Genomic DNA, 12886 nt, shown 5'->3' on the forward strand with positions numbered 1-12886 from the left:
ATAGAGGGGACTACAAGTCCTTTGGCTTTCAGCCATGCTTTTGTAAATGCAGCCCAATATGCTGTTGGCTTTGTTTGCCTCGGGGCACACTGCTGATATACATGCAGCTACCACCCGGGTCCTGGTTCCTTTTATTGTAAATCTGTGCCCTACCCACCTACCTAGTCTGACTTGCTGCGTGGGGTTAGTCTGCCTCAGGTGAAGGGCTTTGCACTTGTCTTAGTACCTGGCAGCTCCTTTCTCCAGCATCTTGAGGTCTGCCTTGAAAGGCAGCCCTGCCCACCCTGTAAACAACTGCCCGCCCCATGCCCCAGGAGGGCAGCTGACACAGGTTATCACAAACCTCCCCAGACCCAGATTTGGTGTGGTCCAAAAATTTGCTGGCAGTGCACACTGTGATGTCCTCCAGATTGTTAATAAAGGCATTAGACGGTACTGGTCCCAGTATTGACTCCCTAAAGCATGCCACTAGAAACTGGCTGCCTGTTTGACTTTTGCTGCATGGTAGGGCTCAAAGGATGGTCAGCAGCAGCACGGATCTCACCTGTTGTAGTTAGCTATTCAGTTCGTGTCACCAATTTGACTATATGTTGTGTTAAAAAAATAAATAAAAAAACAACAGAAGAATCCTTTTATTTTCAAAGTTTGATCAATCCATGAAAGAAAGAGCAGCACATTTCTGCAAAGCCAAAATAACTGTACAGCTCATTCTGCAGACAGATTTTTCTCACCAGAAAGGAAGTGCCTCTGAAAGAAAAGGAACCAGGAAGGGAGCCAGGACCAACTGTGGCCAGCATGGTTCTGCTGGCTGGGTACCTTTAGAAACACATTACAGCCTCTACACTTCTCCTTCCAGCGTTGCTCTCCTTAAAAATCACTGAACGCCCAGGTGAGGATCCATCTAACCATAAGGGACATTTTAGCATCCCTGTTGGATCCTACATCAGGGCTGCCCTGTATATTTTGATTTTCATTCGCAAGTCCTGTGGAAGAAATGGAGAAAAAACTCTCCACCAGGGGAATGCTGCCTGGATGTATGAGCGGCCACCTTTCCATTACACTTTGGAGGAAATCAGGTTGTCTTCCAGTGAGTTCCAGTCACCAAATTATTTTATTGTCACAATATGATGAAGCGATTTCTATTTTGTGCACTTCATGGTGCTCAAAATGTTAGTTTTCACAGTATAGAATGGTTGTGACAGCATTTGTCATGGAAGCACTCAGCAGAGTATGTTGAAACTTCATTTAGTTGTGCTGTTTTATGAAGTTCTGCAGTAAAATGTGCCAGCAAATTATGTTGTATTAGTTTTTTTTCCGGTGATTAACTAATCATTCATATAATAAATAGCAGCTAACTACAAGAAAGAGATTTATTTGTCACAGAGTTAGAAGAATGTCAAACTTTTCCCATTTCATGTAAAAAGGCAGAGGAAAAAATACTTCTAAAATGACTTTGCAACATGTGCTTTATTTTAAGTCATTACTGAATCAAAACTACACAGTATACCCTTTTAACATATCTTACCCACTGAATGATTTTTTTCTCAATATTTGTTTCTAACATGGAATGAAACCTACATCGCAATTGTAAATTTTCATGCTACAATGTTCTCTAATGAGCCATTTGTGTCACTAATAATAGTAATTTAAGAAAAAGGCCATTTTTGAAGCTCATACGTATGTCTATATTTGGGAACTTAAAAAAAACCCGTCTCAGATGTAAAAATGTGACTTGGAATATGTAAACATTTTTGTATACCTGAAACACTGGAAGAAGAATTTCAGCAAACAGCAAAACAATGGTTGCCTTAAATCATCGAAATGGGAAAAAGCATGTCATGGGGAGCAGAGAGAAGCACACACTATTCAGTCTTTAAAGGGTTATAAGAAATGACATAGCTCCTTAGGTCACTGAAATCACTTTCTTTTCTCATCTAATGGAAAGCAGTAACTTTGAAGAGAATGGCCCAGCAGAACACCCCAATAATTCACCATAATTATTCTAGCCATTGGTTAACCTTGACGAACTGCACCATAATTATTCTAGCCATTGGTTAACCTTGACGAACTGTCAAGTTTCAGTTGCTTTTTTTTTGTTTTTCCTGAGAAAAGTCATTGATGTTTGGTGGAAACGTCTTCCATGACTGTACAAATAAAATAAGGCATTTAAAGAGATTGTTACTGGTTTTCTTTTTGCTAACAGAGGCTTGTCCACAGTGTCCTTTGTACATCAAAACCTCTGCTTTTCTACAAATGGGTATGGCTAGAATGTCTTCAGTTCCCACTGTGGCCCTGGGTCTTGGGTGTCCTGAAGGCTAGTCAGCGTCCCATTACTGTAGCTTGAAAGTCAGTGATGTACAACAGCATATTGCACAATCCAATCCGTATGGCTCCAGGAAGGGTTAAGAAGGTACACTGGAGTCATCTGTGGGTTCAGTCCTTTCTTTTCTCTTTAAGTTGTAATGATTGTCTGGAAAGTGAAATTAGCCAGACAAAGATGCAAACTTTGTTAATTAAATTACAAAGCAGTCCCCAGATTGTAGAGGAGTGGCACATTAAAAACAACAAATCATCCAACCTTCTTCACTGTTGATCCTTAATTTGAAAGGCAGCATGGATTCCTAAGGCCGTAGCTTCCAGGACTCCGTCAGTGAAAAATCATTGCTACCTAACTATAAAAGGCTTAGCTCTTAAGAGAATATTGTGCTTTTTTTATTTTTCCTTTAAAATTCAGATGAAATCAACTTGATTCGCAGTGTGACTCCAAAGAGATCAATTAGTTTTTTCCCTAGTCCACTTGATCATAGTCTCTGGTGAACGATACAGGAATATCAGTTTGGCATACAGATCTTCTTCTAGTTCCAGTTCGCCAGTCTCTCGCACTAAGAAAATGTCAGTACACAACTTCAAGATTCGGTCTACGTTGGGTAGCTCCTCAAACATGATGGAGTGAGAGATCCCACTGAAAAATTCGCGGACGAACTTCCCTATCACCAGGACAACTGAGGCATATAGTCCCATGATGCTGAAAAGAAAAGAAGGAAAGAGCTCAAATCATGCCTTGAAAAAGGGTCAGCCAGGTGTGAGGGAGCTCATCTACAGGGCTAAGTGAAGTCTGTCAACCGAGTGAACATTAATTTCTAATTAGGATCCTGTTTCTGCTGTGCTGCAGGATGAAAGAAAATAAGTTCTCTTGAACACAGAAGTCTGGGAACATAAACAGCTGAGGCTGCTGACTTAAATAGTTTAACCCCAGCTGCTGATGGTCTTACGTCCTGTCTGCTACAGCTTGGAAGTCACAATGGGAAGTCTGACAAGTGCTGGCTGCTAAAGGTAAATGATCTGTCAGGTTTCACATCTAATATTTTTTATTAACATATGTAATAATTGGTGACAGACTAATGTTTATCTGTCCTCCCCTGATAATTCTCCTATGAGGCATTCTCCAAAGTGCCAGGAGGGCGTATCTCCAGGCAAGGCAATGTCTCCTGCCTTCCTCTGTCTGTGGAGATGTATTTCATAACTGTTTCACACCCAGGGTCCTGGATACAGGACTGGGCAGAGTTTGGGCAGAACCTGACCTGTAGTTAAACAAACATCTTTTTAATGATTTTAATTCAACAGGGAATTGGTGCAAAGGGTGCTTCTGCCTTTTTTCCCACTAGAGAGGAGGTATCGAGGGTAATACCATTCCTTACAAATATGAAGCCTTCTACAGATAACATTAATAGACATGAATTTGAAAATCTCACAAAACCCCTTTTCAAAGTGTTGTAATGTTCAAACAATACAACAACAAAAAAGAAATAAAACTGCAAAACCATCAAATGAAATCACCTCTACTTCTATCTTATCTACATTATTTTAATTTTACATAGAGATTCCTTCTTACCCATAACCAGCCAAGAATCCGAGGCTTGGTGGACTGACTTTATCACTGAATATGAAGAGTTCAAGACTCTCTTCAGATGTTTTGTATCTTTTTCCAAGCTGATTCAAAACCCACCACTCACGAACTCCCTCATCGGACACATTTTTGACTAGGGAAACTGTAATGTTTTCCCATCTGCAGTCTATTGAAAAAAAGAAATGTTAATATATATATACCAAGAATTGCAAAAGTCAAACTGTTTTGATTCAGATACTTCAAACATCTGCATGATAAAATGACTGAGAAATGTAGGAGTAAAGGTTTGTTATAATCCTAAAAATAATTTTAGTTATTTCTGTACAAAAGTACAATATCGAGACTTTTGTGGTTCTCCTTCTGTAGATCTCATCTGAATGTGCATTAAATCAATAAAATGTTTTGTATCACCTACATTTTCTTCTGTACAACTGTCAAATAATTTCAATATTTTCAGGCCACAGTGTCAATGATAGTCAGCATGTCTGTCTTTCAGACCTAAAGACAGACATTTAAGTTGGAGGAAGAGTGGTCAGCTTCTATGTGTCAAAGCGAAACTATCACTGTAAATTATTTATGTCTTGGTATAAAAGATGCTATACTTTTATATCAAGAAAAGCACACTGTCCTATTATGCACACTGATCACACAGACAGGAGGTGAACTCTGGCCCTCCTGATTTCTGGGAAACATAGAATAGCAGTGTATACGTTAATTAAAGTCCTTTTGAAGAATCTCACATTAATAGTTCTTTAGGATAGGACCTGACTAATGACAGTGAAGCACTTGTAACTTATTGCTACTCACAGAGCTACGCTGAACCTCAGGAATTATTTTTCCTAATTAATCTAATCATGCTCGCTAAACCTTGAACAGTAATGTACTACATAGTACTACTACGATGCCCGAGTGCCAAATTTAACCTCTGTCAAGCAAAGCGTTCTTAGATAAAGACTCGTTCCTACTTTTCCAACCCAACAGATATTTCAAATGCGTGTATGTATGTTTGCACGTATTCTGTATGTTTGTGAGTACCGGTATGCATTCTGATTGGGTAATAGCCCTCTGAAATTCAATGATTTAGCTAAGCTGGATTCTTTGTAGCCAATACGGAAGGAACAGTGGAAAAAAAATATCATTCAGTGTCACTATTTATGCCGAAGAGCTACATTTGCAGACCTGTGGCACTACTGACTGTAAGCAAGCAGGGAGATGCAGAGAAGTGATGCTTGTCATCACTTGCTCAGAAAACAACAAAAAGCAGTTCCTGAAAGCAGACTCGAAGGGAAGGTGCCAGACTTCATCCTTAGGAGTCCTTACTGTTAAATACAAAGCTAAAATACATCCAGATGCATTTTCTGCCTTAAACTGTATTACTTCAGAATGTCTCCCCAAGCTTGCAGGCATCAGGTAGAAACCATTGCAAGTGCATTTCAGCCTGAGGTGCCCCATAACAGCTCAGTGAATGTGCAAGTGTGAGTGCTGTGTTGCACTTCTTCAACCATACTCTGCTTTCTATGGTCTGGACACATACCTGTCAATAGCTGCTTTATGGGTTTTGCCAGAGAATCACTAGGAGCCTTGATGTAGTATGGGTACACTGTCTCTAATGTTCTGGAAAAAATGAGAAAGCAAATATTTCATATTTTTATACCTCTAAAATAATTTAGAAATGACTAACAGGGATATACACAGTTCCCGGTAATTCTTGGCTTAAGCTATGATTTTATAGTGTTCAGATGTCACATCTGAAAGGTAGCTGGATTTATTAACTATGTTCTGTCAGTACTTCAGCAGGGAGCTCCATCCATAATGTTGCCATTCACACGCCATGAATCCCACACACCTGGGGCATGTGTGTTTGCAAGGAATGTAGACTTTATATTTTGTTCCCATTTTTAACAAAGCTGCTTTTATAGTCAGCTATACAAACAGCACAAAGAAAGGCAACACACCACCAGTAGTACACAAGCTAGAAAAATATGTAGCTAGAAAAATATGTGGTGAGAGCAGTTATTACTTCAGACTTGCAAGATGTTTCGATAATAACACCTGAAAAGCGTGAGAATTTTTGCCAGAATCTTTCATCAGGAAATATTTTCACAGTTTGCAGGAGGATTTCAAACTTAAAAAGAAAGATGTTTGTAAAAGTTCTTCCATTGGAGTAAAAAATCAGATCACTTTCAGTGGGAATAAGTTACCGGCATCCAGAGAGAGAGACATTTCATTAAAAGCAGAGATACTTTCCCAGCTTTTTCCTCAAATGACTGAACAATTCTAGGGGAGGAGAGCTCTCAGGGAAGTCCTGTGATGCTCAGCTATATTGCATACACCAGGCTGCGGAAGAACAGAGGTGGCCAATTTAAACCCCCTCCTGATCACTCCAGCAGGCCCAAAAGATAGCGAAGAGCTCAGCAGCTAAGTTGTCCCAGCAGAGGTGGTGGCAGAAAGCTCCCTGCTGAAGTAGTCAAATGGCTACTAGCTGCCACAACCACTTTTTCTTTATGACAAAGTAAAAAAAGGATTAAATCAACAATATTATTGCAACACGAGCAAATGCGGGTATATCTTCTATGTTACTGCTTGCCTCCTGCAAAGAGAGAATTACAAATTAATTACCTCTTCCTGCAAACGAGCAAAATCTACCCTCCTTGGCACTACATCACCTTAGGAAATATTCCTGTACCCTCACACAACAGAAAAGTAGAAGAGGCATAGAATATTTTTTAAATGTGATGATCAGATGTGCAACAGCAGTCTGTCTGTGTGTGGGTGCAGAAAAATAGCTTTGCACAGAGAAGACTAATTTCATTTCCACCTACTAATAGATATGAACCTCTCAGAGATTTCACTTATCCCAGCTGGTCTCAGCTTTAACTTTTCAACTCTTGTGGCCACAAATCAGATCAGGTGGCCTTCAGGGATGACATGTTGGCTTAGCACTATTTAGAGACTACTGCTGTAAAGTAATCCCCCGCGAGCAGGTGGAACAGGAAGAGCCAGACTCCTTTCGAATCTGAAGAGGCACCACTGCTGTTAATGCTATAAGGCTATATCCACAGAATAATGTTTGATACTCATATGAAGAGCATGCTCTTTCTGCCTTGTGAATTTCCATTACAGGAAAAGATCTGATGTCAGAAACAACTGTAGATGTTACCCTTTCACCGCAGTGATTTAAAGCTTCCTTGCTAATCTAATACTATTCAAGAATAACAATGAGAAATACGGTCTGGATGGCTATTTAGAACAAAGAAATCATCAATACAACAGCCTCAGATCAAGCTGAAGTAACTTGAAGAGTTTAACTGTGAATTCACCATATTGAACTTGTGCTTATCCAATAAATCAAAGAAAAGTAGCTAATAGCTTCACCATGCTTGCTGGTGGTGTTCCAGTGTTCGTAGTCTTCGTAGCCTGAATTTATCATAGGAAATAAGCTTTTAACCTTCATGTTACTATTATGCTACTTCAATGCTGTTGGCCTTCGTGAACAAGGCTCCAAAGCTATTAGAGGGAGGATAGATGGGCAGGCAAATGATACAGCTGCACAAGCCTGACCTCCTTAGGAAATTAGGTTTTAAAAGGGAAGCTTTGCATATAAATAGGCAAAGAAAATAACTTACACCTTTTCCAGCTGCTGTCCAGACATCATTGTAGCAATCTCTCTTCTGGTGTTCTCTCGTAGACTAAAGGTGAGTTTATCTGATGCTATTTCGGCTTTGGCACCAAGGGTGAGATTTCTGTTGTAAGTAAAAGGGAAGACACGTTGTCAGCCTACGAGGGCATAACCTAAACCAGGGGTCCTCAAACTTTTTAAACAGGGGGCTGGCACACGGACGAAGTGGCAGGCTGCTTGGTTTCCCCCCCCAACCCTGGGCGGGGGGGTTCTTTAAATACCGGGGGCCGGATTGAGGACCCTGGGGGGCCGTATCCAGCCCACGGGCCGTAGTTTGAGGACCCCTGACCTAAACACTTGTTTGCTGCACACTAAAGCTAGCTGTCTAACTAGTCTTAACTGCACTGACCATGGCTATCCCAGTCTTTGCTAAAGCAAGCATCATGCTACCTGTACCTGAGATGGTGTGTTTTCCCACAAAGGCCATGCAGCTGCCTTAAAGGTATGTTTTTCTCACTGGCAATGCCTTTGTATGTATTACAGGACAATGATGGCAGATTAATGCCATTTTGCTCATTAAAACAGAATGGGAAAGAGTATTTTCTGTGTCAGACAAGCTAAGGATGCTGCAGCCAGCTACAGCTTCCCAACCTCCCACCTCTGCCCAGCAGAAACCTGTGGCTGACAGGACCCCCCTGCCTCCCCGAAGTCTTCGCGCCAGCTGCAGAACACAGCTGGGGCAGGATCAGCCTTCACACAATGCCTTGTGCCATGCTTTGCTCTCAGGATGCGGCAGCTGGGTTAGGGCAGCTCCTGGGCTGCTGGGGGCTGCAGAGAAACATCCCCTGCAGATGATGTGCAGAGGCAGAAAGTGTGTACACTGCCTGAGCGACACAACAGGCTCATCTTACAGCTGCTTGTGGTCTCCTGGCCTAGATGAAAGACAGCAGTTTCCCTTTAGGGAGAAAAAGTGGAAGGTCGCTGTGGTAAGTCTTTGCCACTTTTAGTCATTCACGGTCATAATGTAATCCACAGGATGTAATTTGAGGGTGAAAAAGGTCTCTTTCAACTGGTGTATGAATGTTTGTAGTTATGCAAGCATATGAGCAAACTGAGTAGTAGTATTAAAAATTAATATAAAGTTCAGAAATGATGGAGTGATGTAATTCACTAGCTAATACCGCATGCTTCCAGGAAAAAAAGGGGGGGGGTCAAATAAAGTTGAATTAAGGGTGCAGATTCATTACAAGCCTGTTGTTCAATGTGGAAGGAATGATCCAGTGAGTTCAGAGCTCCCACAGTGATTCAGCTGACCTTCTTGTGCACAGTCTTTTGCTGAAGATTGCTATAACAATGCAGTGTCTACTTCCAACAAAACAGGTAGGTACTGGAGCTGCAAAGCTACTTAATTTCCATGGAGTGATGACTTAATTCCAATTTAATCCAGGAGTCCACAGGGATCCCAGCTGGCAGACAGTTGCCAACAAACCACCTCGGTGACTGGGCGTGCTCTAGCCTGCATGCAATTACTTTACATTCTAGGCTGCCTCTTGCAAAAACTTCATTGTAAAGTAATAGCTCACCAAGGCCAAAGGAATCACAAGTAAACAGGCAAAGATCTCAACAAAATGGATCTGTGCCACTGTTATGCTATTTGCATAACAAAGTCTCCGAGTATATGTGTATTTAAAAAATAGTTTGTGTCAGTTCCAGACACTCTTAATAAAAGAGGAGTGCACTTCTGTTTTTATTTCCTCATAGTTTTCTGCCTTAACTAGGTTTAAGTATTCAGTTCCCATAAATGCTAACAAGATGGTTGTTTGGGGCAGTGTATTTGAACATCTCCATCTAAAACTGGATAAAATGTTCTTATTTTTCTCTCCTTCCCCTCAAGTCCCATTGAAAACTCCACCCTGCCCTTTTAAATAATGTACTTGGAAGGTTCCACTTCCCTTTTTATTTTTTGAGAACTGCAGGCAACAAATGTTTTGCTGGGTAACAAAATCACTACTCTCTATCTCCTTCCCTCTCACTTTCAGGGTTTGTTGCTCTGCAGTACAACAGAATTTGCTGGAAAACTAAATGAAAAATGCAGCGTGGAAGTGTTCTGCTGAATGAACGCTTGGCAAATGATCCATCAGCCTCAGAACAGCCACGTTAATTACCTTTGAATGCTCCATGAAAGAACTACAGTGAACTCAGCTGAAAAATCCAGCAGTCCCTGTATCATTTTCTGTCTACTGGGAGGGCTGATGGTCCATAAAGAGTTTGAATTTCCCTCTAGATCTGCTAGAGTTATATCTTCTTTTCCATAGCCCTCTAGAAACTGCAAAGCAGCCTGTAGGTGCAAAAGAAGAAAACAAAATTTCCCAGTCACACTACCAATCAGGCAGAATTGTCAATGTTTGATTAATTGTAAGTGCAGTGGTTTGCATTGATTGTTTTCCTCAGTACCAACTGGGGCTTTAAATGGAAGGAGGAATAAATAAAGAATAGCCTAGCTAATAAGGCAAAACAAAAACAGCCCTGCTGTTTGAAGAATGATGGCCACATAGGCCACAGTGAGTCTGAAAGTTCATCAGGTAAACCTGTAGAGTCTACTTAAGTTGAAATTTTACTCTGTCTTATGTTAAGCACTTTTCTGCATCGAAAGAAGTCTGCAAAGGATAAGGCAACTTGAAAATCCTAACTTCCAAAGTCGATCAAGATTACAGTATTAATGCTATAATACATGGGCTATTTGGTAGGATCTAGCATGAAACATTGTTAATTCTTGAATGGGCTAGAAGCAAGCACCTTTTTTAAAGTTATATCTGATCAAACCCCAGTTACTTTAGTAATGCAACAGTTATTACTAGTCCTTTTCCTATAGAAACTTCTGATAATTTTGTGCATGTTGCACCACAAAATAGTGAGACTATGTTTAAATGTTTTGACATTTTAATGTCAAAACTTTTCTAGGCCATAGACACTTTCTTTTCCCAGAACTACATGTCCTCACTAGGCGGTAAAAGCGTGTGTGCTATAGGAACAAGACAGGGCTTAAAAGTGCCAGCACTGCTGTGTCCCCACAGCGTGTTTGTTTTGGCAGTACGCCAACAGCATCATGTCTCCTGAAGGTTTGTGTCATTTAGAGGGGAGGACATTATTCAGGCAATAGGACAACTAGGATTTCTGACTTCCATGATTTTGTGCAAAGATGTCTCAATTAATGGTAACTTGCCTTACCATAACCCAGCCCTGTTCTGACAAACGATCTGTCCAAACCTTTACTCATGCAATCCCTCTTTATGGAAACTGAAAAGGAAAAAGGCCTAAAAACCTAAAGATCCACCTGAGAAAAGTCTCAGGTAAAAGTTCTGTCCTGCCTTAGAAGATTGCTCAACTTGGTTACTGAGGAACCATAGCATGTAGTACTGAATGGCCCTGTTCTTGCTCACTGTACCCAGGCCTAAGCCTTTGTTGGAAATCGCTGTACCCGGTACTAGAAATCATAAATTAGGTAGACATATAAATAGAAGAAAATGGTAACAAGCCATTTTCATGTACAAGATCCTGGCAGGGTCACTTATGAAAGAAAGTTGAAAAGTGTAACTCTGAGGAAGACCACTTGAGTGAAGCCGAAGGACAGAACGACCCTCTAAAATTGATGCCAAGAGAAGACTCCGCCTAAACTCCACCCAGGCCCCTCCTAGACTCTGCCCATCATTAATATGCAACGAGATGTCATAATTACATGAATAATGCATGAGAAGACGTTGCAATCATGTATGTCAAATGTTTAAATTAGCCTGTTTCACACCTGTACTTCGGAGAAAGTTTCTGTGGTGCGAACCACCTCCTCCCCTGCACAGAAAATAAATACCTTGCTGCTAAAGTACAAAAAGTCTTTTAGTAGTTTTCTTCATTCTGAGGTTTTTTGGCATCAAAACATCTTCCAAATGATGGCAGTGCTGCTGACCACTTACAACTACACAAACACAGCTCAGAAAAGGCCTCCATGGAAACATGCACACATTTGTTAAGTAATGAGGTATTCTACATTTCACTTACAGTGTTACCCCTATAGCTTCCCAGAAACGCATTGAAACCAGTCTGATTCAAATCCTTGAGCTGACTCTGCTGAGCACTCATTGTAAAAATAGGCTGGGAAACAAAAGAACACAAACTTGTCACATTTACTTCGCATCAGCTGCTACATATGCAGTACAGCATCCTGTGCATCACAGTCCAAAACAATTATGGCACTCAATTCAACCGGAGAAGGTTATAGTATTATTCCACTGAGAAGCAAGATACCTCCAATTATATTTACCATGTGGGCCCGTAGGCAGCTATCTCAGCGTACCTGATATAGGATAATTTATTCAAATTACACTGACATTAGATTATGGTTTTAACTTGAAGATGAAGGTATTATTTTACATCAGTGATAAACAGTGGTTTTAAACCCAAAAGGGATCATTTGTGGGAGCTTGCCTGTTCTCTTGCATAAGGCAAGAGTTCAATTCAATGAACTGAATAAGAAATGGGACAAGGAAATAGTGCAAAAACAGAGTTTGCTTTTAGTCTTTCTTCTTTTTTACCTGATAACCTCCTAGAGTTATTGTGATTGATACATCTAGAGGCTTGTTGGTGATGCCTGCAACAGATTTGATTAAAGACATGAAGAGCAGTGGGAACCAGACAATACAAATCAGCAAGACGATAATCATGCCACCCATTCCATACTTCACAACTTTCTTTTTCTTCTGGCCTCTTGGTTGGGGATATCTCTGCAAAAGCAAACAGCAACATGGTAATGTCTCTTCTATCAGAGGTACGCTTGGTATGATTTGATGGGTGAATATATAACGATCTTAGGGCTTCCTATCTTCTGTGGTAATTTGCTACCCAGTGTCAGTCCAATTATTTTGAGATTTTTAGCCAAACCTGCACAGACACTGAATTTCTGGTAAGAGAGAAAACTGCCAAATGAACCCATGTCAAGTGTGTGTCTTGTGTGAAAAATATTGTAAACCTCCATGGTTCACAACTATAAAGAAGGGAAAAAATTGAGCAAGATAATTTGAATTTTCTGTCTGAATGAATGCGAGTATGAGCTCACAGGAACCAAACATAAAATAACAGCAGCAACCGTGATACAACAATTGGTTCAAAAAACTGCTATTGGGAATGACCCACTTGTATTTGTCCTTCCAAAAATTTTTCTCTCAAAGCTCCTTAAGACAGAATTACTGTCATAAAACTTGAGATGCTGCAAACTGTATTTCAGTGTGTATGGGGAAATGGTTTGCCAGCAACTGCCATGCACAATCAGTAGGACTGCCTGATATTGCACTACCTCCACACTCATTTCA

At 40.6% G+C, this 12886-nt stretch overlaps 1 protein-coding gene across 13 annotated transcripts in view; it reads right to left on the reverse strand.

The window, feature by feature from the left end:
• Positions 1 to 616: 616 nt before the first annotated feature.
• PIEZO2 (piezo type mechanosensitive ion channel component 2) overlaps positions 617 to 12886 on the reverse strand; it is a 315013-nt gene continuing 302743 nt past the window's right edge. For 10 of the 13 annotated variants that reach the window (XM_037380199.1, XM_037380202.1, XM_037380205.1 and 7 more), the window contains 7 exons: positions 12113 to 12301; positions 11580 to 11672; positions 9692 to 9864; positions 7534 to 7650; positions 5442 to 5521; positions 3893 to 4073; positions 2773 to 3025 (listed from right to left, as the gene is read on the reverse strand). In XM_037380199.1, coding sequence (XP_037236096.1) covers positions 2773 to 3025; positions 3893 to 4073; positions 5442 to 5521; positions 7534 to 7650; positions 9692 to 9864; positions 11580 to 11672; positions 12113 to 12301 — 1086 coding nt within the window. Of the gene's footprint in view, positions 3026 to 3892; positions 4074 to 5441; positions 5522 to 7533; positions 7651 to 9691; positions 9865 to 11579; positions 11673 to 12112; positions 12302 to 12886 lie in introns of those variants that run through there. The other 3 variants (XM_037380206.1, XM_037380196.1, XM_037380209.1) reach the window with 2 other exon arrangements.

This window comes from Falco rusticolus, chromosome 3, assembly GCF_015220075.1.
Source record: "Falco rusticolus isolate bFalRus1 chromosome 3, bFalRus1.pri, whole genome shotgun sequence".
Taxonomy (NCBI): domain Eukaryota; kingdom Metazoa; phylum Chordata; class Aves; order Falconiformes; family Falconidae; genus Falco; species Falco rusticolus.